The sequence below is a fragment of the Neovison vison genome, chromosome 13 (genome assembly GCF_020171115.1).
Source record: "Neovison vison isolate M4711 chromosome 13, ASM_NN_V1, whole genome shotgun sequence".
In the NCBI taxonomy this organism is placed as follows: Eukaryota; Metazoa; Chordata; class Mammalia; order Carnivora; family Mustelidae; genus Neogale; species Neogale vison.
In genome coordinates this window covers 105,068,036-105,095,226 of record NC_058103.1, presented here as the reverse complement: position 1 = coordinate 105,095,226, position 27,191 = coordinate 105,068,036, and the positions used below count along the sequence as shown (strand labels likewise).

The window sequence follows — 27,191 nt, the reverse complement described above, 5'->3', positions numbered from 1 at the left end:
GGGCTCGGGACCTGCTGCGGGCAGGGCATTCTCCACCCACCCCTCCCGCCCCCCGCACACGGTGACATCATGTGTTTAGGGCTGAGTAGCTCTATAAAAGCGGCCCGCGCGGCGCCAGGCGCCCACAGAGCAGACGCGCTCGCACTGCCAGGCTGCGCACAAGGTCCCCAGCGCGGGAACAGACGCAGCGGGAACCCCGGCTGCGCGCTGGCCCTGACCCCGGCCCAGCCCCTGCCCTGCCCCGCCCCGCCACGCGCGATGTCCCGCAGCCTGCACGCCGCCGCCGCCGCCGCCGCCGTCCTCCTGCTCCTCTGCTTACTGGAACAGCCGGCAGCCCCGGCCCCGCTCCACGGTAAAGTGTCCGCCTCCTCCTCCCTCGGTCCCGAGCACGCAGCCATACCTGGCTGGAGGATTGCCTGCGGGGCTCACTAGTGCTAAAGCAGAATCATTTCGGGGAAGCATACTCTCCAGGGGCCTATTTTTGGACAAATTGGAAAAGGCATTTTGGAAAATTCGTTTTCCTTGGGCGGGCACTACCTGTTGCGGTGGGCGGAAGCACGTTGTCTTGGGATGAAAGCATGCTCATGCATTCTTGGAGCTCTCCGCAGGTCTGGAGGGGCGGTGGGGAGCTTGCTAAAGAGGAAGAGAAAGGGAACCAAGATTTAAAATGTGCCCCATCCACGATCCATGAGCAGGGGTCGAGGAGTGCATGTGGCATCGGAGCCGCCTGATTAGCCCCAAGGGTTTGCCGGGCCCCAGCTGCAGCACCTTCCCACAGTGGTGGATGCTTTTCTTTACCATTTTTACCTCCAAGTCAAGGGGATGATGCATCCCATTCTTAATCATTGTTTTTCTCCAGAAGGGCTCTACTATCTTGACCGTGAGTGTGTGTACACTCAGAAGAGCATACACACCTCACTTCTGAGTGTAATTAGGGCTCTTAACCCTGACAGACTGGAGGCTGAGGGTGCCCAACGGGATGGCAGGAGGAGGTGTGGGGACCTGAACCGGAGGCTCCTGTCATGGCAGTGAGTTTGGGTGCATGGCCAAGGTCAAGGTTAGTTAATCCCCATGAGTTTGGGTGCATGGCCAAGGTCAAGGTTAGTTAATCCTTAGGAGCAATAAGAGGATGCCAAGCTTTTGCCTGCCTCTCCAACTGCTGGGGGAGCACTTTTCTGGGAGTAGGTAGTGACTTTTGTGGAAACTTCCCGGGTAACTAATAGTAGCTCCTGCCCTTGATGGAGTTTGTTTCAAGTTGTGAGGACATTTGTAGGTTCTACCATTCCTGAGTGGAGGTCCTGGGCCGAGGTTAGGCTGAAACATTTGTAGGAGGGCTGAAAGTGACGGTCACGGCTGGAAATGGATCTACCCTTGCCGGACACGTGGTGTGGGAAATTGATCCTGCTCTGTAGCATGAAAACTCAGAGCCTCCTTCTCTGCTGGAGGTCACTGTGTCCACGGGGCTGGGTGGGAGGGAGGCGGGGGAGCTGGCCTGTCGCAGTGTTGGCATTACTCTTAATTCAACTTAAATCCACTGGCTGGCAAGAGTTGGTTGATATTATTTCCCTTGTCTGGTCCGGAAGAAAGAGAGGGTTGGGGGACACCTGAGTGGCTCAGTTTGTTAAGCACCAGACTCTTGATCTCAGCTCAGGTCTTGATTTCAGGATCATAAGTTCAAACCTTGTGCTCGGCTCCATGCTGGGCTCCATGCTGGGCATGGAGCCTATTTGAAAAAAAATTTTTTTTTTGGTGGGAGAAAGTGGTTATATGAAAGTGGAAATTAATTTTTAAAACTGTAGACTTTGACATATATTCCTCTTTTGAGAAAGCTGCACAGGGAGCTGAAGTTCTGCTAGAAATCTCTCTTGTAGTTCCAAGGTGCTCAGAGACAGGCAAGAAACAGCCGTTCATTGGCTCTTTCCAGAAGGCCTGTTACTCCCTTCACTGTGGGGCAGCTCCTCCTCCCTTCCCTCTCTTGCCCTGCCTTGTCATTCTCTCCCTCTTCTCCCTCTCTCTCTAGCCCCTGCCCTTGCGCCTGCCCTTTCTCATTCCCTCCCCTCCTTTGCCTTCTCACCCTCCCCATTCTCCAAGTTGGGATGGGGGACCTTGCAGACAAAAAGCCACTTTCACCCCACACTGAGTAGCCAGCCTGCCTACCCCCAGGTTCTAAGAACACCGTTTTTATTCTGTTATTCCTCGTGTAGTTTTCTTGGTTGCTTAACTGCCTCAGGGGACAAGGTCAAAGCAAAGGTCACCAAGATGTAGCATATCAGTATTAACCCAAGGTGGGGAGTGGAGGGGGTTAAGCTAGGTAATGAGGCCAAAGTGTAGTCTGCCCTCCCTGAGCATTTAAACTCCCAACATTTGGCACTGGGGAATGTGTAAAAAAATGACTGGAGTGGGGAGGAGGGAGCAAAAGAAGGTGAGGTCACATGTCTTCTGGAGAAAACCCTGGAATGCTTAGTTGCTGTGGGAAACATTTCAGTGATTTCTGTGGAGCCTGCTCTGCCTGAACCTGGTTGGAGAGTTGGGCAGTCTCTGGCTGCCCTCGTGATGGTTCCTCAGAGAAGGTTCTAGCATCCAGAGCAGGAAGCAGGCAGGGCCCTGAACCCCTGGCCTGGATCCTTGTCTGTCCCACTTCCTAGCTGAGCACTCAGGCCTTCTCCCTGCCTGGTACAGAGTAGGCCTGCAGGTTCTAACAGGCATCAAGCTGGGCCTCCCAGGTCTCCTACACAGAAGAGACAAAATGTCCCTCCTGGAAAAGCCTGTTCCCTCAGGAAGCCTCCAAGGTGTAGCCGCAGGGGCCTTGGCCTGGCCTGCCTCCTGCATGTGGTCAGGACTCCTGCCCTAAACAGGAGGCGGGAACTGTGAGGCGCTACTTCCAAATAAAACAAACATGCATGCATATGCATATCCCTTAGGGAGTCTTCCTCCGGTCAGTTCTGAGCCGAAGAGAGACCAGGCTGGGCCCTGACCTTCATCTGATGGACCCCCCACTTCCTTGTACAGAGCTGCTTCTCCTCAGCCTCCCGCTCCCGAGTCCTTCCAGACACTGTCATTTATACCCAAAGCACCAAGGCCTGAGGACCAGGTGGGCTTGCTCAGAGAGAGGAAGGCAGGAAAGTGTACACCGGATGCTGCAACTTTTAAAGAATGCGTCCCCGGTCCTGTGTCACCACCGGTGGTCTCAGTCCCCGATGTCCACTCTGTGGCCTGGTCCCCGAGCTTCCTGCAGTATCACCTGGATGCCACACCTGAGGATGAGCTAAGACCGACAGGGGAGACGGCGTAGCAAGCTTTGGTAGGGAGAGCTCGGAAGAAGTGGACTAGTAAAGGCGATGATTTGATTCGGGGGCAGGTGCCGTTAAACTCCTGGCCCAGGCCGGATGGCTGGGAGGCAACAGTCATGTTTTTGGTGGCCTCCAGGATCCCGGGAGTGACCCGTCTCTCCAGGTTAGCCGTGAGGATGAACTCCCCGATTACTTGTGAACGTTTGTGTGCTGAGCTTCCAAGTGCTCTGCCCAGCTAAGTGGCAATGGTCTGGATTCTTCTAGCTCTGAATTCCAGAACTAGTTCTGAAATCCAGAACATTTTCAGACAAAAATGCCTGGAGAGATTCAGAAAAGAGGTTGGAGCTTGGTTCCAAGGCAATGCCTTCCTTGTTCCTTTTCAGCATCGTTTCAGCCAATGGGCTGGCAGTTCGTTCTCTGGGGGGTTTGGTTCTGCCTGTCTTCATCTAATTGCTAATTCCGGGGAGGTTAATCTTGGGACTCTTTTTTTTTTTTCTCCCAATTTATTTATTTTCAGAAAAACAGTATTATTTTTTCACCACACCCAGTGCTCCATGCAAGCTGTGCCCTCTATAATACCCACCACCTGGTACCCCAACCTTCCACCCCCCCGCCACTTCAAACCCCTCAGACTGTTTTTCAGAGTCCATAGTCTCTCATGGTTCACCTCCCCTTCCAATTTACCCAAATTCCCTACTACTCTCTAACGCCCCTTGTCCTCCATGCTATTGGCTGGGACTTCATCAAAATCAAAAGCTTCTGCACAGCAAAGGAAACAGTCAAAAAAACAAAGAGGCAACCCACGGAATGGGAGAAGATATTTGCAAATGACAGTACAGACAAAAGGTTGATATCCAGGATCTATAATGAACTCCTCAAACTCAACCCACACGAAACAGACAAACACATCAAAAAATGGGCAGAAGATATGAACAGACACTTCTCCAATCAAGACATACAAATGGCTATCAGACACATGAAAAAATGCTCATCATCATTAGCCCTCAGGGAGATTCAAATTAAAACCACATTGAGATATCACCTTACACCAGTTAGAATGGCCAAAATTAACAAAACAGGAAACAACATGTGTTGGAGAGGATGTGGAGAAAGGGGAACCCTCTTACACTGTTGGTGGGAATGCAAGTTGGTGCAGCCTCTTTGGAGAACAGTGTGGAGATTCCTCAAGAAATTAAAAATAGAGCTTCCCTACGACCCTGCAATTGCACTCCTGGGTATTTACCCCAAAGATACAGATGTCGTGAAAAGAAGGGCCATCTGTACCCCAATGTTTATAGCAGCAATGGCCACAGTCGCCAAACTATGGAAAGAACCAAGATGCCCTTCAACGAATGAATGGATAAGGAAGATGTGGTCCATATACACTCTGGAGTATTATGCCTCCATCAGAAAGGACGAATCTTGGGACTCTTAACTCTCCTGGGGTCCATAGCAGGTTTTAGGGGGTTCTATGGACCTCTTGAAATTAATCGTACATGAAATTTTGTGTGTCCAAGCCTGTGGGCATTTTTGTGAGGAAGAGGTCTGGAAGTACTCACCAGATATTCAAAGGTGTTTGAACACCAGCCTCCTCACTCCTTGCACTGCCCTAAAGACCGAGAAGGAGACTCAGAGAGTTCCCGAGTTTACTGGAGGGCCTGGCAAATGTGCAGAGACACTTCTTAGCAGACACTGGTCTTCCACTGTATGGCAGGGGACTTTCATTTCCTTATGGCTAAAGCAAGGTGATAGCTGCAGGTGGCCCCGTGGGGACCTTGCTGCTTCTCTTCTGGGGAGGAGGTCGGTAATACCTCAACCTACACAAATCAGGGAGGAACCATACAGGCCTGTTTTATTGGGATCTGGAGATACTGTCCAAATTGAAGAAGGCTTCAAGGTGCCCTAGGGACCAGGAAACTAGCGAGGGGTTCCAGGGGACTGCTTTATTAAAAAGCCTTGTAGAATCATCTGATGCTTTAAATCATGTCCAAGTGTAACTGGCTATTACCATTTTCAAAATTACCATTTTGAAAATTAAAAACAAAATTAATTAAAAGCACGGAGGAAAAGAAAGGAACCAGAACTACAGAAAACCATGAGATTAAACTAGCTTTGCAAAAGCAGCAAAATCCTCTTTTCGCTTTTAAAAATCACCATTGACTCGAATAGGAAATGCTCAGTTGTGGTTAAGGTTGAAGGTTGCTGGTCAGTTAGGTTTTACTGCAAATCAGTTCCCAGGAGAGAAAGGGGAGGTGAGAACCTTCCACTTCTGACTGTACCCTGTGGGCCAGGCATTGTGGTGCCATCAGGAGAAGCCAGGAGAGGCATTCGGAATTTGAAGAGTCCCTCTCACTGGGTGTGTCCTCTGAGACACCCTGAGTCTCAGGGTCTCTGTGAGGTGAAGAGGGAGGTTTCAGGCAGGGTACCAGGCATGCAACTCTGCAACTTTTTTTTTTCCCAAATATGTTTGGATGTAGGAACGGGGGACTTCTGTGCGTGAAGGGTGTGCAGTGGGAGGTGGTAGGTGACTTCCGTGATATTCCTGGCAGAACCTCTCCTACACATTCTCTCCACCCCTGGAATTCTAACTCGGTGGAGGGTGGCAGCTTCCTCAAAGAAAAGCTTTTCCTTTGGAGGAAAGTTTTCTCCTCTTTACGGACTGATGTGAACAGCTCTCCTGGGTGTGTTTGTTTGGTGGGAGAAAGCAAGAGGCTTAACAGTGTTTCCAGTATGCTGACATCTGTGTGCAGAAATGGGCAGAAAAAATGTGATTACGTACGTGTGAGTAGTCACACTGTGAAAATGCTCCCAGCAGCTCATAAAACTGGCTCTCTCTCCTGGAAGCAGAGAGATTGGGTGGGAGGAAGAGCTTTTACTGTGTACCCTTTGGGAGTTTTTGGGTTTTGCAACTTGTGAATTTTTTTTTTAAACACATATTCAGAAGATAAAATTTGGCTTCTCTAGGATCGGAAAGGCTTCTAATCAAGAAGCCCCCTCCTTCACTCGCGAGTCCCGGCTCCCAGTCACTGCCCCGTGCCCCGCTCTGGTGTGCAGCGGCTCTGGGAAGCGGCTGATCTGACGCAGACTCTGACAAAGTCTGCCATCTGGGCATCCGCCTCCTTTCCAACCGCACCCATTTCAAAATCCAATCTATAGCGTTTTCTCTCGCTGGCTCAAGCTCTGTGGTACTTACTTTATTTTATTTTGTTCTTTGCAGGATCCAAGTGGAGCTATTTTGGTAAGTAGAGATCTTAAATACTTTTTTTTTTTTTTTTAAAGATTGATTTACTTTAGAGAGCCCGAGCGGGGCGGGGGAGGGACAGAGAGAAAGAGAATCTCAAGCAGACTCCGCATAGAGCACATGCCTGACATGGGGTTCAATCTCATGACCCTGAGATCATGACCTGAGTCGAAATCGAGAGTCGCACCCTTCACCAACTGCGCCAGCCAGGCGTTCCCTTAGATACTTTTTGGAGGAGACCGTTGTATTTAATGAAAAAGCCCAAAATGCTGTGATCTGCGGAGGTTATCGCGGAGGTCGAGAATAGTGACTCTGATATCATGAAGAGAATAGGAAGGCTTCTCTAAAGAACCGTTCGCACGGGCTGTGTGTGGTACTTTCTCCAAGCACAGGAGCCTGCCCTGTGCACTCAAACTGTGAATCCTAGCGTTCGGCTTTCCAGAGTCCTGCAAGGATTTCCACCAAACCTCCCAGGAGACTGTGCCTAGGTTACTCCAGACTGCAGGGGCCTTGGGTGGGACAGAGACCTTCTCCTCCATAGGACATTTATTCTACAATAAACAAAGAATAAAGGGCTCCTTTCTGGAAGTTTGGCTCAGGCCCCAGAATTTCAGCTGTCCGCGCATCTAGAATTAACGTCTTGTTGCCGTGTTTGTCAGTACATGGAGTTCAGAGGTGGTGCGGGCCCGTCCTTACCAGGACATCACGTATGCAGCGGGGTTTGGGGGGATTGGGTCAAGAACGACATTTGACATCTCGGGCAGGCCAGCAAAATAAGCAGCTTGCAATCAGTTCAGCTGGCGTATGAAATGAACTGGGAACCTGGTCATCAACTGGGGTGGGAATGGGAGGTGGTGCCCCGGGTGCACGGACAAGTGCAAGGACATTCATGTCTTATGAGGGGCAGTCAGGAGCACTGGGCAAGATAGACTGTTCCAGAAAAAGGAGGCTGGAACTGGCCTCCTTGACACAGGAGGAGGGGGTGACCAGCAGAGGAGTTGATCCCAGCAGAAGCAGAATCCACAGAAAGGTCTGACTTAGATTTGCAAAAGCTAGGCTTGGGCTGTTTATTAGCCCGGGAGGCACAGAAAATTCACTGCGCTAATTCACCAACCACCTACACAGGCCAAGGTCTCCTCGGCTCCAGCGTTGCATGGCTCCATCGTTACTAATATCCCTTACGTACTTACTTGTGCAAAAAATGCCGCTACGTGGGTGGGTGATGAGAAGGGCTGTGCTCTGTAGTGGAAGAACTTGCAGCTCCTGGTTCAAAGCTGAAAATGGCAGGTAGGGAATAAAGGTTCAGTGCTCTGATGGTTCCTAGGAAAGAGAGTGCTCAGGCTGGATGGCCAAGGAGGGCTTCCTGGAGGGGGAGGGCTTTCCTCTGGACTTTGGAGGATGGAGAGGATTCAGTGGGGGTAGGAAGGAAGTGCTGATGGCCAAGATGATGATGGATCCCATGAGCTGAGGCAAGAAACAAGATGGTATTTGGGGGGTGTGGGGTAACATCCACAGAAAGTGTTCTAGGGAAGCGATTAACTCTAAGATCAGAAAGAGACGTTGGGTCAAACAGGGGAAGACATGGGCAGGGGCAGGCTGGACCCTTCCCATTTTGTCCCAGAGATGAAGGGGCAGGGCAGGGAGTCATCTGTGTTTTAGGGAGAGTCACGTGGCAGAGAGGAATGGAGAGGGAAGGATGGGGGGCAGGAAGAGCTCTGGCCTTTGCACAGTTCCTATTTGATGTCTTCCCATCCAGCTTGGGGATGGCAGGCAGACGGAAGGAGAGGCAGGACAAATACTTGACACAGGAAGACTCAGCAGAGTCTGGACCATGTGGGGGGGTGACAGGAGCAGCGCAGAAGCATTGCTTCCTGACCGCTCACTCTGGCCGGCCCTCCCTCCCCCATGCCCTGCACCCCTGGAGCCGTGCTCTGCTGAGGAAGCAGAGGGCAGAGTCGAATGGTGTGGGACATGCATAGGCTGAGCGCAGAGAAAATCTGGCTTTTGATGAGTGCACTGAGTGCACATGATGTGGGGTCAGCCCTCGGGGGGGCCAGGTGAAGGAGGACAGATGCAGGGAGGCCAGGGAGGCGGAGGCAGACAGGTCCAGGCTGGCAGTTGGCACCAGTGCTCAGTGTCATACAGGGAAACAGAGGGCCTGGCATAGGTGTTGGGGGGGGAAACGGGTTCCAAGCCCTGAGGGCGGCACTGGCAAGTCGAGCCAGATGTCACGTGCTGGCTTTCCCAGGGTGCAGACCTCAGCTACTTTGCACGTAGATGCTGCTGAGTCATCCTGATCCAGAGGCCTCCCATGGCCTGGAACACAGGGCAGGACTTCCAGAAGCACATGGAAAGAGAACCCTACTCCCGTTCCCCCTCCACAAATTCCCCAGGCTGACCTCCTGGATGGCCTGCCTGGAGACGGGAGGACCTTCTGGTGGCCAAGCTGGGGCCCACCCTGCCCCTGTGCACCTCTCTGGGGTGGCTGAAGCAGCAGCTAACTGTGTCCTGGGTTTAGAATTGCTGAGCAGGCCATCCCCACCGGGAACCAGTCCCAAATCAGTCCTGCTGGGCCTCAGCAGCTCCACCACCCTGAACCGGGGGGCAGTGGGAAGTCAGGTTGCCCTGTGAGCAAATGATCAACTCCAGCTTGCCGAAGTGAAATCTCTGCTGTTAGAAGTCAAGGTCGCAGGTGCCCTCCTGCGGTGGGGGTGACGGGCAGGAGGTACAAGGTGGGTGCGGGCGATGTTCCGTTCCTTGGTGTGGGGGCTGTGTTCAGATGGTGAGAAGTCATCAAGCTGTTCACTGTTCACTGATGACACACTGTTGGGTATGTCTGTTGTAGTCAATAAAAGAGTTAACAAATTCCAGCTGGCAGGGAGAGTCATCCTTACCCTGGAAGGTTTTTTGGCCCTTCCCCACAAAAACCAAAAAAAAAAAAAACCTAAAAAACAACACCCCAGTGTGTTCAAAACAACAGAGCAACCAAAAAGAATGACTGTGTTGGCACTAAGGACCTAAGAGCACGTCATGTGAGCAGAGAGTGGGCCCCGCGCTCCAATCCTGAGCACACCAGACATTGCGTTGGGGCTCCCCAGATGTGAGCTCGCTCAGAAGCAGATGTCACTGTCTCTAGAGATCTGGGAGGAATAAGATAAGCCTTCAAAGGAGAGGGGATGGATGGGGAAGAGGGAAGCCAGGCCCTCCTCCTGGAGACGTCCACCTCTCCTGGAATCCAGGGCCCTACCTGCAGGGTAGGTACCCCTCGGGGCCAGCCCCTCCATCCGCACGCAGGGAACTCAGGAATGATGGTGGCTTGGCCTGGGGATGCCAGACAGTGGGCTGCAGCCCCGCACAGGCCCTCCTGCCCAGCTTCTCTGCTGTGGTGGCAAGGTCCTAGGCTCCGGCAGGACTCCGCGGGACCCAGGCACTGCCGCTGCGTTCCTCCTGCTGCTCTCTCTCCTTCATCCCAGACCAGAGATTCCGGTCTTAAAGGATTTCCTTTGAGAATCAGGAAGGGATCCTTCATGGAGCCAAACCTCTCTGGTTCTCAGGCTCCCGCCTCCACCCACCTTCTGTCCCAAATCTGCTGGAATATTAGGTTGCCACAAACGTTCCCTGGCACGTGACATCCTTCCCAAACCCTAAGAACTAGACGCGAAACGTGGAGGGAGGCTGGTGGTGGTGGTGGGGAAATCTCTCAACTTTCTATTCTGTAGTCGGGATAAAGGTGCCGCGTGGCCTCACACCCAAATGCAGTTCAGAAGGCAGACTCGGAGCTCAAGGGTGAACTTGAGACAGCAGTGAGGGGGCACGTGCAACTAAAAGGCTGATTTCATTAAGAATAGTTCTCGGGGTCACCTGGGTGGCTCAGTGGGTTAAAGCCTCTGCCTTTGGCTCAGGTCATGATCCCAGGGTCCTGGGATCGAGCCCCACATCGGGCTCTGGGCTCAGCAGGGAGCCTGCTTCCTCCTCTCTCTCTCTGCCTGCTTCTCTGCCTAGCTTTGATCTCTGTCTGTCAAAAAAAAAAAAAAAAGAACAGGTCTCGGCTTTACCCAAGGTAGAGATGGTCAGCCAACGCCAAACACCCGCGTGAGCTCTCCCCCAGTCCAGCTGCCGTCCTGAGGATGAATGTGAAGAGGCACAGAGAGCTCTGAGGAGAGAGGCGAGAAAGGCCAGAATGTGTTTTTCATACCAGGGAGCTGAATCCCTATCCCTGTGTGTTGGGGGATTTCCCCTAAGGCTAGCAATCCAACCCACTATCATTTTTGTGATCTGTGCTGTAGTTCCAGTCACTGCTAATTGACGTTGGGACATCCAGGCTCTGTTAGGAAGTGGTGTGGTGTGGTGTGGTGTGGTGTGGTGTGGTGTGGTGTGGTGTGGTCCACCAACTCAGAATTATTTCTCATCTCTTCCAAGCTGCAGAATTGAGGTTTGTGTTTTTGGGGGCATCTTGGCCTGCATTTCAGTGTTCGCATCTGGCCTTCCCAGCAGGCTCAAACAACAGGGAAGCTAGGATTGGTTCCTAGAGGAAGGTATAGAGGCAGGGGAGTAAGGGGAGGCAGAACTGGAGAGTGCACAGAGCCCAGAACCAGGCAGCCCTCCATGAATATCTGTGAGGCTGCTTTCTGGCTGAATGGCCTTAGGAAAGTAACTTAACCTGTTGGAAAGTAACTTAACTCCCCTCTGAACTTCAGGGTTTTCACCTACCAAATGGAAGTTTGGATCAGCAGCCTCAGTGTCCCTGGGGACTAGGATGCCCTTCCCAGAACTAGAAGTGAAACAGGTGGGGGGGGATGCTGGGGAGAAAAGCCTAACCCCTTCACTCCTGCCCTTTAGCAGTCGCAAAGGCACCTTGTTTGATTTTGTTAGAAATGGGCATTCTTGGGCCCATCCCAGATCTACCACAAACCAAAAACTCTGGGGTTGGGCGCCCCTGCAGTCTCTTTGCACAAGCCCACCAGGGGCTTCTGATGCCCCAGTCCAAGCCTGAGAAGCACCGGCCCGCTGTAGGGAGGATTAAGTAAGACAATGTGGGGAAAGAAGCTGGTGGTTCTTGGCACAGAGCAAGCACGTAATACAGCTAATCACCGTTTTCTTCCGCCCCCCCTCCGCCCACCACATGGGGGTGGGGGGATTATAGTAGCTAATATGTGGGGAAATGCCTCGTAAGCTCTGTAGCCCCAGACAAATGTGAGCTGTGTTTGAAAGGGCTGGCTTCTTCATGCTTTGCTGAATTGCCTGAGTTTCTAACAGCAAGGGGGTTACTGAACAAATAGGACATTTCCTTTGTAAGAAAGGGATTAAGCAAAAAATACAGACTCCTCACAGGCCGGGATGTTCTTTCTAGCCATGTCCTTCAGGCCACGGTAAAGTCAGACCTCATCTCCCTGGTGCTTTCTGGCCTCTAGGGACCAGTCCCTGAGACATCCTCAGCCTCTCAGCCCAGCCCCCCGGGGAGCCTCATGGCTGATCCTTAATTTAGGCAGCCAGGGTGGAGGCCCTGAACCTGGGAAGAAATCAGAGGTTGGACTGTTAGGATTTGGAGCTAAGTAAGCCCAGCCCCAGGCAGGAGCCCTCACCCACCAGAGGCAGAGTAAAGCCTTTAGGACTGCAGGGTGAGAGTGGGCTGACCAGAGCAGGGAAGCGGGGCCTGTCAGCCTCTAGCTTTGCTTAGACTTGCCCCTTCTGCTTCATGCCCCCTGGGCATCCAGGTGAGGGCAGAGCACAGCCCTCCAGGAGCTGGTGAAAGTCCTTGGCAACCCATCCTCAGCACGTAGAGAGATGAGCTCTGGGGTAAACTAGCTCCAAAGGAAGATTTAAGCCAAAAAGGCTTGACTTCAAAGCAGATGTGTGAAGGAGGCTCCAGGCAGGGACTGGAAAGTCTGGTTTTCCACGAAGAAGAGAATGGATCAGAGATTGTTCCAGCAATTTCCTGGGGAGGGAGGGAGCCCCCTCTTTTCTGCTCTGCTGCTGTCCTCCTGTGCAGTGGCCACCATAGGGGTGAAGGGTACAGGCATCACTATGGAGCCCAGAAGCACAGCCAGACTTCCGGGGGCCACACCGGGTGGCCATGGACAAAGACGATAATTCATTGATTCTCAGATACACATTTTTTCCCCTGTATTTTAGCGTCTCTGAAATAGGGGTGGATCATCAGAGGTGTCCGGAAGCAATGAGATAGGGTAATTGATCCACGAATGCTCGCTGAGAAGCCCTCTGTCACAGGCCAAGAACACAAGGAAAGGAACTGAAATGATTAATTTCCACAATTAAATAGTGAAAACAGTAAGAGCAAAGAGGTTGAAGACTAACGGCCAGTATGTACAGTGTCCAACACAGCACATAGCAATGATGGGGAACCATATTTGATTTTCAACTGTAACTTTTTCCAATTTTCAATTCATGTACACTTTCTAGTAGTGTTCAATAATATTACAAGTATGTAAACAAAGTGATTTGGGTGCTCTGTATATGTGTATGTGTGTGTTTCAACAAAAGGTCTTCTTGAAGGACCAGGCAAGCTCCCTAAATCCCTGACAAGCACTGGATTTTATGCCAACCAGGAAGGAACAAATACAAGGACAGCAGTTCCTTCTGTCTGTAAAGGTTGACCCAGAGCTGGTCTAGCCCTGCACAGTTTGTTAAGCTCCTTTTAACGTTGTAAACGGTGTTGCAATCATTAACTTGTGACCAGATCAGCGTGTGACTTCTGGGCAAACTGGATGAGACCCGTCTGGATCTTGGAAGGACACCTGGGCAGTCGGGGCAAAGGGTTCATGCAGTCCCCATCTTCTGGGACGGCTGGCTCCGGAAAGGCTCCTTGGCTATGATGAAAGTGAGATTTACCTAAAGCAGGCAGCGCTGACATTGGCCAGTGATACAGCAGCCGCTCCCTGGTGGTAAAAAGATAAAGAGTTATCACTCTTCTAAGGTCCCTTAGAAGAAGGGAAACCTGCAAGTGGAGTGGGGAACGGAGGAAAGGTGACTAAAGGTTGTAGAACAAAGATACTCTGTAGCAAGTCTGAGGCAGTCATGCAAATGACTGTGTTTGCCTTTTAGTTTTGGCCACCAGGAACCCTAGGGCAAATTGATTAACTGTCTATTGTCCTATGACCCAAAGATCTAAAGAACCTTTCTCCTATTTACCCTTCCAGGTTCTAGATTATTGTTCCTGCTCCTGAGCCAAATTGTTGTAACAGATAGATTTTGGGAATTTTTAGCTCGAAGGGACCTTAGAAGAGTGATACTCTTCTTTTTCTACCACTCTTTTTTTCCACACCCCTCTGTGGATACTGTTGTTTCAAAGATTTTCTGTAACAAACTGATATGTTAGTGAAATAGTTAATTGTCCCCATTTGTTATTATTCAAAGACAGACACAGAAGCCCATCAAAGTTTTCAGTTAGCCCAAGGTAATGGGCTCACACTCCCGCTACCATACTGATGAATCCTGAGGGCCAGGGACTGGACTAGATGCTGAAGAAATGGTGCCTGAGGCATGGCATCTGTCCTGCTGGGACTGGGAATCCGGGAGGACACCATGAATTGGATAGGGCCTTCCAGTACAGAGAGAAGCGGCACGGAAGAGACCCCACCTTGTGTTTGGGGAAAGGACTAGAGAAAGCTTCCTAGAGGAGGGGATATCTAAGCTGAGACCTGGAGGGCAGATGAAAGCTCGCCAGGAGACGGGCAGGACATGGAAGGGCACTGGGGGCTGAGGGACGAATTGTTCCGTGACCATCTAGGCTGGTACGTTCTGGGAACGACCAAGGAACTCGACATGAGGGTCTGGGGCAACAGGCTGGGGCCAGAGCAAGAGGAGCTCCTGAGCCGGCTGAGGAGGTGGGGCCTCATTCTGGAGGCAGCTGGGGACTGCTGGAATGTTCCAAGTTGAAACCTGAGGGGATCAGATAAGCGTTTTAGAAGGAGGATGTTGGCTGCAGGGTGGAGAGTGAAAGGAGTGTGAAATGCTAGACAGAGGGAGTTCAGAGGGATGTGGGAGAGGGGCTTGGGGGTGCTGAACCAAGGGAGGGGCAATGGGGGTCTTGACCTGTTGGTAATTCAGCTGGAAATGTTGACACCTCATAGAAATGTAGACGCAGTGCAGCCTGCTTGTGGATGAGTGTCTGTTCAAACTGGCATCCAGACTGCCGTATTGCCTAGGTGTGACCCTGGGATGGGGGGGTAGGGTTGGAGGGGGACAAAACCGACACAGCCAAATCCCAGCCCTATTTATGAATGAGGCAAGGGAAACTCAGGGTTCCACAATGGCCCGAACAGAGGATGAGGCGCCGAGCCAGGATCAGAACCTGGGTCTCCGGAGTCCCATCCCACGTGCTTTCCTGGTCGTTCGGCAGATGCTTATTTCACAGCAGGTGTTGTGTGCCATCACTACACATCATGACACTGTGTAAATGCCATTGAGGAAAGGCGAGGGTTTTTTTTTTTTTAAAGTAAATAATCAAATTTGCCAAGAACAAATTATGCCAAATTAACTTGTTTTTCTTCCCCTCATTGGGACAAAAGGCTTAGTGGTTAAAAAACACAATAGACTTAATACCTTTTGACACAGATAATAAACATTGGATACGGTTCCTTGTGCCACTCTCATGGGAAATGTAGATCAAAGATCAGTGTGGTTGCTAGGGGGGAAAAAATTAATAGATTCCAGCCATTGTTACTGTTGGCAACACATGGATGTTACTCTGGTTGGGGTTCTTCTAGAGGTAACCCTGAATCTATTTCCTTCTCAGATTCTTTGGAAGAGGATGGGCAGCTACAGAAACGCGGGGGTGGGAGTCGGAAGGAACCACAGTGGAGCCGGTCAGACAAGTGGGTCAGAGCGAGCGGGCTGGGCGGCAGGGGCAGAAGGAGCATCCCTGGGCACGTGTGGCCGCTGCGGGACGAGGGCAGCCTGCAAAGACTGAAGGGATGTTGAATGCCAGGCTGCTGTGCTCTGCCGCTCTGGGTGCTGGGGAAGGAGGGCATGTGTGTCACTCACACACAGACACACACTCGCACACACACATGCCTGCATCCGTAGTCATGTGCACAGCTGCATCCTGGGATGCGTCTACACTCGCACACACGCTGACGGCCATCCCCTAGCCAGTGAACTGGGCTTCGCCTCGCAGCTGGCTTCTGACTTATGGCATGGGCGTTTCTATCCCCCTGCTTGCAGAGGTACTCCTCGGGTGAAACCTTCAAGGGACTCCTCAGTCCTTCCTCCTGGCAGCTCTCTGAGAGTCTCCCCGGCTGTTGGCAAACCTTTTGGTGATGCTGCCGCCAGTAAGGATGATGTCGGGAAATTTCCATCCCTGAGTGAGACTGAGCGTACAAGTCACACTGAGTGTGCAAAGCTGCCTGGTCAGCAAACTTGTTACACCTTGGAGAAAACTCAGCTGTAGGAGCTTAACATTCTTCTTGCACATAACCGCTGTACGAAACACAGATACTTCTTCCATTAATAGCCAGGGGCTTGCTTCCCAGTGAGGATCAACTTGTCCAGTTACCGCTGGAGAAGTTTTTCTTTCAATGGCGGCTTTCCTTTTTGTTTTGTTTGGTTGTGAGCATAAGCCTGCTGCAAGCAGGGCAGTGTTCCAGGGCCTCTGCTGGGTGCAGGGGGGTGAGCAAGGAGCCCTTCCCAGCCTCAGGGAGAGTCATCCAGAAAAAGGATGTAGCCGCACGGGGGCTGCTCAGGCAGATGCACAGACCCCAGCCCAGGGAAGGTGCTCAGGAAACATTTGTTGAGTGAATGTGGAAGAACGGTTTATCTCTCTGTTTATTTTTGACTCTGGGAGTCAGGGAAGGCACCAGGGAGAGGGTAACACTTGATCTGGAGTGATAGGGTTTCTGAGGTGAAAGCAGGTGGAAAGCAATGCCACATTACCATGCATATCTCATTCCAAGTACAGGGAGACCACAGGGAACCCTGGATCTGTTTTCCGGTGAGGTGAAGGGGAGGACTTGCTCTAAATGGTTAGCAAACAGCCCTCAAGAGAGAAATGAAGCATTGAGACAATTTAGCTCAGAAGGACGTGGGGCCCAGCATGTCTTGGGAGCCTATCACTTCTGGGCAGCGATCTGATGCTAGCACGTGCATTCCTCACCATGGGAATGGGAGGTGGGGGCCGCCGCTTTCCTTCTGTGAGCAAAGCTCAGGGCGACTGAGAGATGTGCCTGAGGTCGCACGGTTGTAGGTGGCCGAGCCGTGATGGGCAGCTTGGTCGGACGGCTCCTGAGCCCATGACCTTCCTGTTGTACTTTGTGCCTCTTGGGAGAGGAGATGGGAAGTAGCCTGCAGAAGGATTTCAGGTGAGAGAGACCCATGCAAAAGCCAGTTTTCTCACTAAAAAAGGAAAACTGGGGGAGTAGCTTTGCAAAACAGCAATAGGGCAATAGGTCAGCTATCGGAAAGCACTTCCTCCTTGTGAAAGCTGGGAAGTGAACTGAGTCAACATTGGGTCCAGGTTTAGAGGCCAGTCACCCTTCGCTTTAGTTCAGGTTCCCCCGTGGGTGACTGTACAAAGTTCAAGTCTTTTATCAGATCCCTTTTCTTCATTATTTCCAGAGTCCCCAGGGAATACTGACAAGGTCACAGATGCCTCCATCACTGTTCCTCCCCTGTGGCTCTGGACAGACACCCAAGGCGTACCTGTGGGTCACCGCTCACCAGCTTATAACCGCTGCCACTGCCCGGGCTCCGTGCCCGCTAAGGCACTTTGGGAGCCGCCACAGTGGCCAGTGTGAAGGGCTGGGGTCGGAGGCCATCCTTGCTGCTTACTGGCACTGTGACTTTGGGCATATCATCTGACCTCTGTGCCTCTGTCATCTCCTCTATTTATTTATTTGACAGAGAGAGAGAGAGAGAGAGCACTAGCAGGGGAGAGGGAGAAGCAGGCTCCCCGCTGAGCAGATGCTCGACCTGATCCCAGGACCCTGGGATCATGACCTGAGCCGAAGGCAGAGGCTTTAACCCACTGAGCCAAGCGGGCACCCCCTACCGCCTGTTTTTGTAGATAAAGTTTTCTGGGCACGCAGCCATACTCACCATTCACACAGTTTCTGGGAGGCTGTGGCGAAATGAGGCAAGGCTGGCAAGTAGTGACAGACACCGTACAGCTCAGAAATCATAAAATACTGGCCATCTGGCCTTTTGCCAGAACATGGCAGCCGACCTCTGATACAGAATGATGCCTGGCACCTAGTGAGTGCTCCTTACATGGTAGCTTTAAAAAACCAAAAAAACTCATTAAGCCTTGGAATGGAGCAAAAAATTCAGTTTGGACCCTGGGATGACAGGCAGTCTAAAAGAAAAATCCTCAACAGATGTGTCTGTGCACAGTACTCCCTGAGGGCAATGATCATTCCTTTGCCCATGGGTCCCCCACCATCATGTAGGCACCAGTCTTGCTCTCCTGGCCCAGAGTCCTCGCGTGCTCCCTCTTCCCTGTCTCCAGGCCTCTATTCCTCTTTCTAGCCCAGGATGATTCACAGTGAGAGCACCCAGTCCCTTCAAGAAAAACCTCCACGCTGTATGGTCTGGCCCTTCTTGCTTATGCCCAAATGAGGCAGTCCCAATAGTCCGTCCAGTCCAGGCCACCTCAGCCTCCACGCTACGAACATTCTGGGCAGGATAATTCTGTGTTGTGGGGGGCTGTCCTGCACATGGCAGGATATACAGCCTCATCTCTGGCCTCTACCCCGTAGGTGCCAGTAGCACCTGCCAGCCAGGGCTCCAGAATGTCTCTAGACATGGCCAGATGACAATGGAGAGAATATGGACTTGAAGTGTGAAATACCATCACAAGTGGGACGACAACATTCCTGTCTAAGACACCTAAATACATATTTAGAAAAACAGTGTCCTTGGCATGGACGCAGACCTGTGAAAGATGCATCCAGTTTGTATCACTGGATCACTAAATAGAACACTCAGCATCCCAGCCTGAAGCACCATGTTTGGATGGTCTCGGCTGGGGCGACGGTTTCAGGGAGACCCTGGGTGGGGCCCTGCCTCACGTCCGTGTAGCGGAGAAGGCTGGTCAAAGTGCTCCATCCGGCAACATGGGGAAGGCCTCCCCGTGAACCCATTTCTGCTTCCTGCCCCAGAATCTGGAAGTTGCTTATGAACCCCATACCTGCCCCACCCCTCGTCCAGGCCAGTTTTTCAGCTTCATCGGTTTGTACATCTGCCTCGACCTCAAGTGACAGGAAGAAAGGGCTGGTGGCTTTAAAAGAAGAGTTTATTCACCAATTCACTTGTTCTTTTCTACCTGCCCTGAACTTATTATTCTTGGTGGGCTGGTCCTGGGATTAGAGATAAGCATGATGCAGCCCTGGCCTTCAACAAGTGGACAGCCAAGGGCCCAGCAGCCGTGTGAGCCACAATTACAGTGGAGCAAATTAAGTGCTGGGACACCAGGCACTGGTGCTGTGGACACCAAGGGAGCACGAAAGGTCTCCATTTGGGGGCAAGAGTGGCTGTCAGGCCTGCCTGAGAGCTGATTCTTGAAAGACAAAGGAGCTAGGCAAGGAGTCTGTGGGAACGTTACTGTGAATGGGCGGATACAGTTAGGGCAGAGCAGGGCTTTCCCTGGTGGATCACAGAGGTCTGAAGAGGGAGTGAGAGCACGTGGCACAGAGACACAATCAGGTGTCGGCTGCCTAGTGTTGGAGGGGTGGTGGTGGGAGACTCTTACTGCTGGGTCTCTGGTGTTTCAGCAAGTCTGTGGGAAGGGGTGCTGATGGCTTTGGTTCCAGACTATCATTACAAGGATGTTTACGTAGCAGATCATTTTATAGGCTAGAGGGGGTATCTCCCTGTAGGGCAGAGAGCAGATTTGTTTGCTGTCCGGTAAGATAAAGACAAGGTCTCCCTTGGGAGTGAAGTTGGGCGGGCTTGCCGATTGCCGCTCTAGAAGATTGGGATTTCCTAAACGGGGAGTTGCATGGCCATGATGCTGAGCAGTTGGCACATGCAGGTGTCACCCAGCCCTCATCGTGGCGCCCCGTGGAACCAGGCTTGGCAAACAGGCGCAAATGTTGCTCCGCTACTGCTGTGAGTAATAAACTGTCCTTTCTCTCCAACTCATGAGTCTTGTGTCTTTGCAATGAAGCTGTGGCAGCATAACTTGTTAGCTTGGGTGAAATTTTAGCTCTCCCCCACCCCCCACTCCCTGCCCACGGACCTCAGATTTTTGACAGGTGGCAGTGGGGAAAGCCAAGGTTGGAGGAGGTGAGATCACAGTGGGCTTGAGGACTGCACTGCAGATCTTGGGATAACTCCTAAAGCCTTAAGGAGCGACTGAAGACCTTTCAGCAAAGTAATGTGGGAATGTGGTGTGCATTAGCGTGGAGAGGGGAGGGCTGTGGGGTAAGGCCAAAGAAACAGGGCCCATGAGGGGCACAGATATGGAGCTGTGTGGGTCTGAATAAAGGCTGTGCCAGTGGGGACACAGCAACGCCAAGTCTGAAAGAATCTTTTTTTTTTTTTTAAAGATTTTATTTATTTATTTGACAGAGAGAGATCACAAGTAGGCAGAGAGGCAGGCAGAGAGAGAGGGAAGCAGGCTCCCTGCTGAGCAGAGAGCCCAATGCGGGACTCGAGCCCAGGACCCCGAGATCATGACCTGAGCCGAAGGCAGCAGCCTAACCCACTGAGCCACCCAGGCGCCCCGTCTGAAAGAATCTTGATGTGACCTTGACAGCACTTTTTCTGATGCAGGAGTCAATCCAGATAACTCATTGCATGTTTTTTGGTGTCTCTTTAGACCTTTCATGCTGTGACGTTCCTGAAGCTCCTCATAGGTCCCTCAGTTTGGGTTTGTCCAGGGGTTTCTCATGAGATTCAGGTTGTACATTTTGGCATGAACATCACAGAAGTAATGTGTCCCTGCCTGTGCATTTCATCAGGAGGCACTCGATGGCATTGTTGGTGATCATTTTGATCATGTAGTTAAGATAATGCCTGGTAGCTTTCTCCATTTCATTTTTACCATGTTTCCCTTTTATAAATCATACATAATCTGTGGGAAGATCCTTTGAGCCTGGATGTACAAAATTTGAATACTGATTGAATTTGATTGGTTTGATTTGATTGATTGAATACTATATACCAGTATCGTATTAATCATTAAATTTCCTGACTTGGAGAATTGTACTGTGATTATGTAAGAAAGTGTCCTTGTTCTCAGGAGACAGCCATCGAAGTATTTAAGTACCAGAGGGCATGATGTCTAACACTTTTTCTCAAAAGAGAGCCCTGACTTAATGATGGTTCAACCTAAAATTTTTCGGTTTTAGGATGGTGTGAAAGTGACACACATTCAGTAGAAACTATACATGGAGTTGTGAGTTTGGGTCTTTTCCTTGGCTAGTGATACGTGGTGTGATCCTCTCTGGGTAGAGGCAGTAACCCCAGCTCCCATGAGCCACCCCAACACGAGATAAACGACTGACACACTTACCCATTCTTTATCCAGACAACCACTCTGTTTTTCAATTTTAGCACAGTACTCAACAGTTTAGATGCGATATTCAACAGGCTTTGTGTTAGATAATTTTGCCCAGTTGTAGGCTAGTATAAAGCATGCTTAAGGTAAGGCTAAGTTGTGATGTTCAGAAAGTTAGATGCATTTTCAAATTACATGGTATTTGCAACTTACAATAGGTTTATTGGGACATATTCCCATCACAGGCTGAGGAAGAACTGTAATGACAATAATAATGTATGTATAGATGTATATATTGAGAGAGAGTAATAAAGCAGGTGTGACAAAATGTTAACAGCTAGTGTTTTAGGTGAAGAGTATATGGGAATTGATTGTGCTTTTCTTCTAACTTTTTCTGTACATTAAAAAATTTTCAGAATAAGCTTTTCAAAAAGACACATAAAACTAAAATCATTATTTCCCTGTGCCTAGCAATGGGATCAAAGGAGAAGATTCGATTCTAGGTTTTGGTGTGGTAAATGGTACATCCGTTGAGACAGAGAAACTCGAAGAAAGCGAGAGAAGTTTTGGAAGGAGGACGGTCAGAGAGGAAAAGATGGCAAGTTTGGTTGTTCTTTTTTAATCATTTGTCTATCTGCCTCCCTCTGCAGCCATGTCTGGTTTCAGGAAGCCAAGGGCATCCAGTAGGGGCATCCAGAAGGCAGCAGTTCTGCAGCTCAGGAGGAAACTGGGTAGGGCAGAAGTGGACGGAACCATGGGAAGGCTGACATTAGGGGGCAGGGAGCTACAGGTAGTGGGAGAGGAAAGGTTTCAGAAACGGGGTGGTGGTGGACGCTGGGGCCAAGGACTGCAAGAAAAACAAGAACTGAACAATCTGTTTGAATTCAGTGAGGTGTGGGCCTCAAGTCAGAGTCACAGAGCAGTGAGTCTGAATGGGAAGTAAAGAGGCACAAGCCAGCAGCTTAGGCAATTCTTGGAAGATGCTTGGTTGCAAAACAGAGGCGAGAGATCACAGTAAAAGCGAAAGGGGAGGTACTGGTTCTATTAACAGACATCAGAAGACCACAGCTAAATTCCTTGTGGGGATCACATTCAGCTTAGATATCCACCATTGTCCCTGACCTACTGTCTAACCCCGAATGCAGTCATGGTGGGTTACCCCCAGCCTCACACTTTTTTTTTTTTAATTTTTTTTAAAATTTATTTAACAGACAGAGATCACAAGTAGGCGGAGAGGCAGGCAGAGAGAGAGGGGGAAGCAGGCTCCCTGCTCAGCAGAGAGCCCGATGCGGGGCTCAATCCCAGGACCCTGGGACCATGACCTGAGCCGAAGGCAAAGGCCTAACCCACTGAGGTACCCAGGCGCCCCCCAGCCTCACACTTTTAACAAAGACGAGCAACCTCCTCTGTCAGCTGGAGGAGAAGGCTATATCAATGATTCAAAGCACCTGAGACATTTCCAGACCTCTTCTTGCCAGGGAAAGAGCCAGGCACAGAGGCAGCTTCTGCCCACATCATTTGCTCTCCCACCAACTTCCTTCTACTGCCAGAAAACATTGCCACATCACCTTGTATGGAATACGCCTCTATTAGCATTATGACGTGAGGGTTCCCCTTCTCATTTGGGAGCCTGTTACAAATAATAGCCTCGTTGACCCCTAGACCCATGTTTCCAGGAAACCAGGCTGAGTCTTCTTCATCTTGCCTTCACGCTGGCTCTAGTCATGGACTTTTTTTTTTTTTTTTAAGATTTTATTTATTTGAGAGAGAGAGAGGGAGAGAGCGTGCCTGCACTCACACACATGTGATGGAGGGGCAGAGGGAGAAGCAGGCTCCTCGCTGAGCAGGGAGCCCGATGAGAGTCCTGATCCCAGGATCCTGGGATCATGACCTGAGCTGATGGCAGACGCCTAACCACCTGAGCCTACCAGGTGCCCCATAGTCACAGGTGCTTCTAAAACGCACACAGGTGAAACACTGCTGCTTGATTCCAGTCAACAACTATTTTACAGACTAACAGGGCAATTTAGCCAGAGTCAAATATTTAAACTATAGTAAGAAGCAATGATACAAATGGATAAGCGAATGGTGCTGTGTCCATACAAGGGGATAAGATTCAGCCATAAAAGGAAGGAAGTACGGATGAACCATGACAACACTGTACTGTGTGAACCTTGCCAGACTCAAAAGCCGCATATTGATTCCGCTGACATGAACTGCCCAGAGCAGGCGAATCCATGGAGACACAAAGTAGATGAGGGGTTACCAGAGGTTGAGGGGAGGAGGGGCATGGGGACCGAGGTTGGGTTTTCCCTGTGGGGTGCTGAAAACGTTCTGGAGCTAAAGAGTTGGTGATGGTTACCCACCTCTGTGAACACACCAAATGTCACTGGCGGTAGATTTATATTATATATATTTTACCACAAGAAAACATCGATTAATTAAAAATTTAAAAAGCAATCTTACCTTGGCGAGGGAGGGTAAAATCTCTGGCTCTGACATCAAGGCCTTTGATCTGAGGAGAGCTTTTCATCAGCTTTTCTCTTCTGTGGCTGCAGGTTAGAATCACCTGGGCAGCTTTTTAAGGCTTCCTGTGTGTTGACCCCACCCAAGACCAATTAAACCAGATCTCAGGGGCTCTCAGAGATGCCAGAGTAGGTCCAGAGTTAAGAAATACCACTCTAGGGTCGCCTGGGTGGCTCAGTGGGTTAAAGCCTCTGCCTTCAGCTCAGGTCATGATCCCAGAGTCCTGGGATCAAGCCCCGCATCGGGCTTTCTGTTCAGCAGGGAGCCTGCTTCCTCCTCTCTCTGCCTGTCTCTCTGCCTACTTGTAATCTCTGTCTGTCAAAAAAATAAAATAAAATCTTAAAAAAAAAATACCACTCTACACCAGCAGTTTTCAAAGTGTGGTCCCCAGACCAGCAGCATCACCTGGGAACTTGGTAGAAATGCAGAGTCTGGGGCTCCACTCCAAACCTGCCCAATCAGAAGCTGTGGGGGCGGGGCTCAGCAGTCTGTTTAACAAGCCCTCCAGGAGATTCTGATGCTCACTCACGTTTGACAACTGCTCTGAGGTTGGACTCAAGAGAAGAAATTAAAGGAGAGCTTTCCTCAACTAGTGAGGGTTTACTGAGCATCTACTGTAATTTTGGTTCTGTGATAGGTGTGCAAATATGGAGACCTACCTCAGCTCTCCTTAAACATCTACGAGGTGGGGTTCTAGGAAAAGAAATTGTACATTAAAATGAGATAAGTCTTTTTAGGGAAAAATTGTATCCCATTATATGTCTGTACATTTTGTTTATCTGTTCATGTGCTGATGAATGGACTTGGGGTATTTCCACCCTTTGGCAACTGGGAATAATGCTGCCGTGAACACTGTTGCCCATGTATGTGCTTGAGTCCCTGATTTCAGTTCTTTTTGAGTATCTACCTAGGAATAGAATTGCTGATTGTATGGTAATTCTAACTTTTTAAGGAGCTACCATGCTGTTTTCCACATTGGCCGCATCATTTCACATTCCCACTCGTGACGTACACTTGGGGTGATGGAAACAGATCTGGAAACAGATAGTGGTGATGGTTGCAGGGCAGTGTGAATGTACTTAATGGCACGAACTCACTAAGAAATTGTTAAAATGTAAACTTTGTGTATATTTTACCATAATAAAAAAAATTTTAAAATGAACTGAGCCATAAAAAGAGTTTGAGAAAAGGAAGTTATGTTCCTAATAACATTGAATAATTACCTCAAACACATTATGTTTCCAGAATTACACATCTAATAGTACATTAAAAAGATGATGTCTGCAGGCTTTTCTATTCAGAGATGCTTGAACATGGAGAAGAATATTTTTAATATTCTTTTTTAAAGAGGGTGGAGCAGGACATCTGGCTTGACTGTGGACTTCACAGTTTTACACCACGATTCATTTGTGAATGAGTCAAGGAAGACGGAAGGGAAGATCGTGGGTTGAACATTGACCAGTAACTGGAGCCTGCCCAGGTTTCATCACTGGGCTGAGGCTATTCCCAATGTAGCAACTTGTTTAACTTACTGGTTAGTTGCAGCTGTTGCTCAAGAACCATTTGTGGGACACTAGAGTTTGCCAGGCTCTGGGGTAGGAGTCAGGGACCCAAGAGTGAGAGAGGCAAGCTGAAAGCCAAGTGCAGTATTCTCAGGCTCCAGGAGGAGCAGCATCACCTGGGGGCTTTGATGACAGCCACTGGGCTCCGGAGGAGTGCCTGATTCAGGTGTGGGTTGGGGCCAAGAATCTGCATTGCTAATGAGCTCTTAGGTGACCAGGATGGTGGTGGTGATGATGATGATGATAATGTTTGCCCAGGGACTACGCTTTGAGAACCACTGCTCTCCTGGGGTAGGAAGATACAGTATTATTTTGGTAAGTGTAGGTGTTGTTAGGAAAAGAGAAATACAGAGGAGAGGTTTGTCCTGCCTTAGGGGGTGAGATGGGCAGGGAGAGGTATCTGCCCTTGGACCTCTCCTCTCCCTCACAACCCTAGCATTACTGGGGAGGGGAGTGCCTCCAGATTACTGGGGAGGGGAAAGGGCTTCTGAGGGCTAACAGAGAACTGAGCTGGTAGCCAGTCTTACAGCTCACCTCTTCCTCACAATCCCACCCCTCCCCCGAAATGGCTAAACCAGAAATGATCCCCAAACCCTGCTTCACCCCAGTGTCAGCTCCTCCTCTCAAGCTGGCCCAAACACGAACTGAAATAACAAAGAGGAGAGTCTCACATAGAGTAAATATGAAAGCATCTTTAGAAAACTTCCCCTTATGGGGCACCTGGGTGGCTCAGTTTGTTAGGCGACTGCCTTCAGCTCAGGTCATGATCCCAGGGTCCTGGGATCAAGCCCCACATTGGGCTCCCAGCTCAGCCGGGAGCCTGCTTCTCCCTCTACCACTCTCCTGCTTGTATTCCCTCTCTCTCTGTCAAATAAAATCTTAAAAAAAAAAAAAGAAGAAGAAAACTTTCCCTTTTGTATTAATCTGTAGTATAAAATCCAAGAAAGCAGAATGGCCTTTAGCAATCTCCCTTTAAGCTTTGTAAATAACAAGTAACCCTGACTCTCTGGCCCTCCCTTACTGCCTTGTCTCTGACTCATTTGCAACATTAACAAAGGAAAATGTCAGTTTGATTCCTTGGCCTCCACTTGTTTATAATAAAATCAAAAGACCTCTTCCATCAATCATTAACCCACACCCCTGCTAGCCTCCTTTCCTCCTGGACAGGATCCTGGTCTTTATGGCCATGCCTCTCCACCTGACCGGCAGGAAAACAGGCAGAAGTGGCAGAATGTGGCCTTGTGCAGGGGGGACAGAACGCAGCCAGGTGGACTCTGCGGGAACTCGATTCTAATGATAGGCTGAATCCCCTGGACTTCTTTGAGAAGCTGTGTCTTTTAATCAACTTCGGAAGTAAACTGCAGGAGCTATAAAGTATATATTAAACTTTTTTTTAAGACTTTATTTATTTATTTGACACAGAGAGAGAGATGATCACAAGTAAGCAGAGAGGCAGGCAGAGAGAGAGGAAGGGAAGCAGGCTCCCCGCCAAGCAGAGAGCCCAATGCAGGGCTCGATCCCAGGACCCTGAGATCATGACCTGAGCTGAAGGCAGAGGCTTAACCCTCTGAGCCACCCAGATGCCCCGATATTAAACATATTTTTAAACGTGGCTTCTACATCCCAACAATAGCCTGAGGATGTGTGGTTTCAATATGGATTTAGAGGGGTCCGAAGGCTACCTTCCCCTCTGAATGGGGTCCTGGGGCTTAGCTGTGTTCTGGGTGGCTCTAGGCATGGGACCGTGACTGGTGGCCCTCAGGGAAAGAAATGTATCAGCCCCCTGAAAGGAGGACCTTTCTAACAGAGGAGTGTATGTGAGCAGATGATGCCGGGTGATTCTCTGCCTTGTCATAGGGTGATGCCCAGCTTGGGAAAGGGGAAGCCAGATGAATCCTCGGTTCTTTCTGAGTTGAAACATCACATGCATATAAAATACATAAGCTCTTTGCTGCAGCAAGGCCTCTAAACTTGCTATGCCCCGTCTCTGGAATGCCATTCCTCTGTTTTGCTTATGGTTGGCTCAGTCCCACTCCTTACGTCTTAGTTTTAATGGCACCTCCTCCAAGAAGCCTTCCTGTAGCATCTGGTCCACAATGATCCTTCTGTTTTCTCCA

The 27,191-nt window shown here is 50.2% G+C and overlaps 1 protein-coding gene across 5 annotated transcripts in view; it reads left to right on the top strand.

Annotated features, from left to right (window-relative positions):
- Positions 1-232: 232 nt before the first annotated feature.
- The window catches only part of CA12 (carbonic anhydrase 12), a 55,980-nt gene continuing 29,021 nt past the window's right edge, over positions 233-27,191 (top strand). For 2 of the 5 annotated variants that reach the window (XM_044232015.1, XM_044232016.1), the window contains exons 1-2: positions 233-352; positions 6,508-6,528. In XM_044232015.1, the coding sequence (XP_044087950.1) occupies positions 259-352; positions 6,508-6,528 (115 nt within the window). In that variant the 5' untranslated portion in view covers positions 233-258. The remainder of the gene's footprint in view (positions 353-6,507; positions 6,529-27,191) is intronic. The other 3 variants (XM_044232013.1, XM_044232014.1, XM_044232011.1) reach the window with 3 other exon arrangements.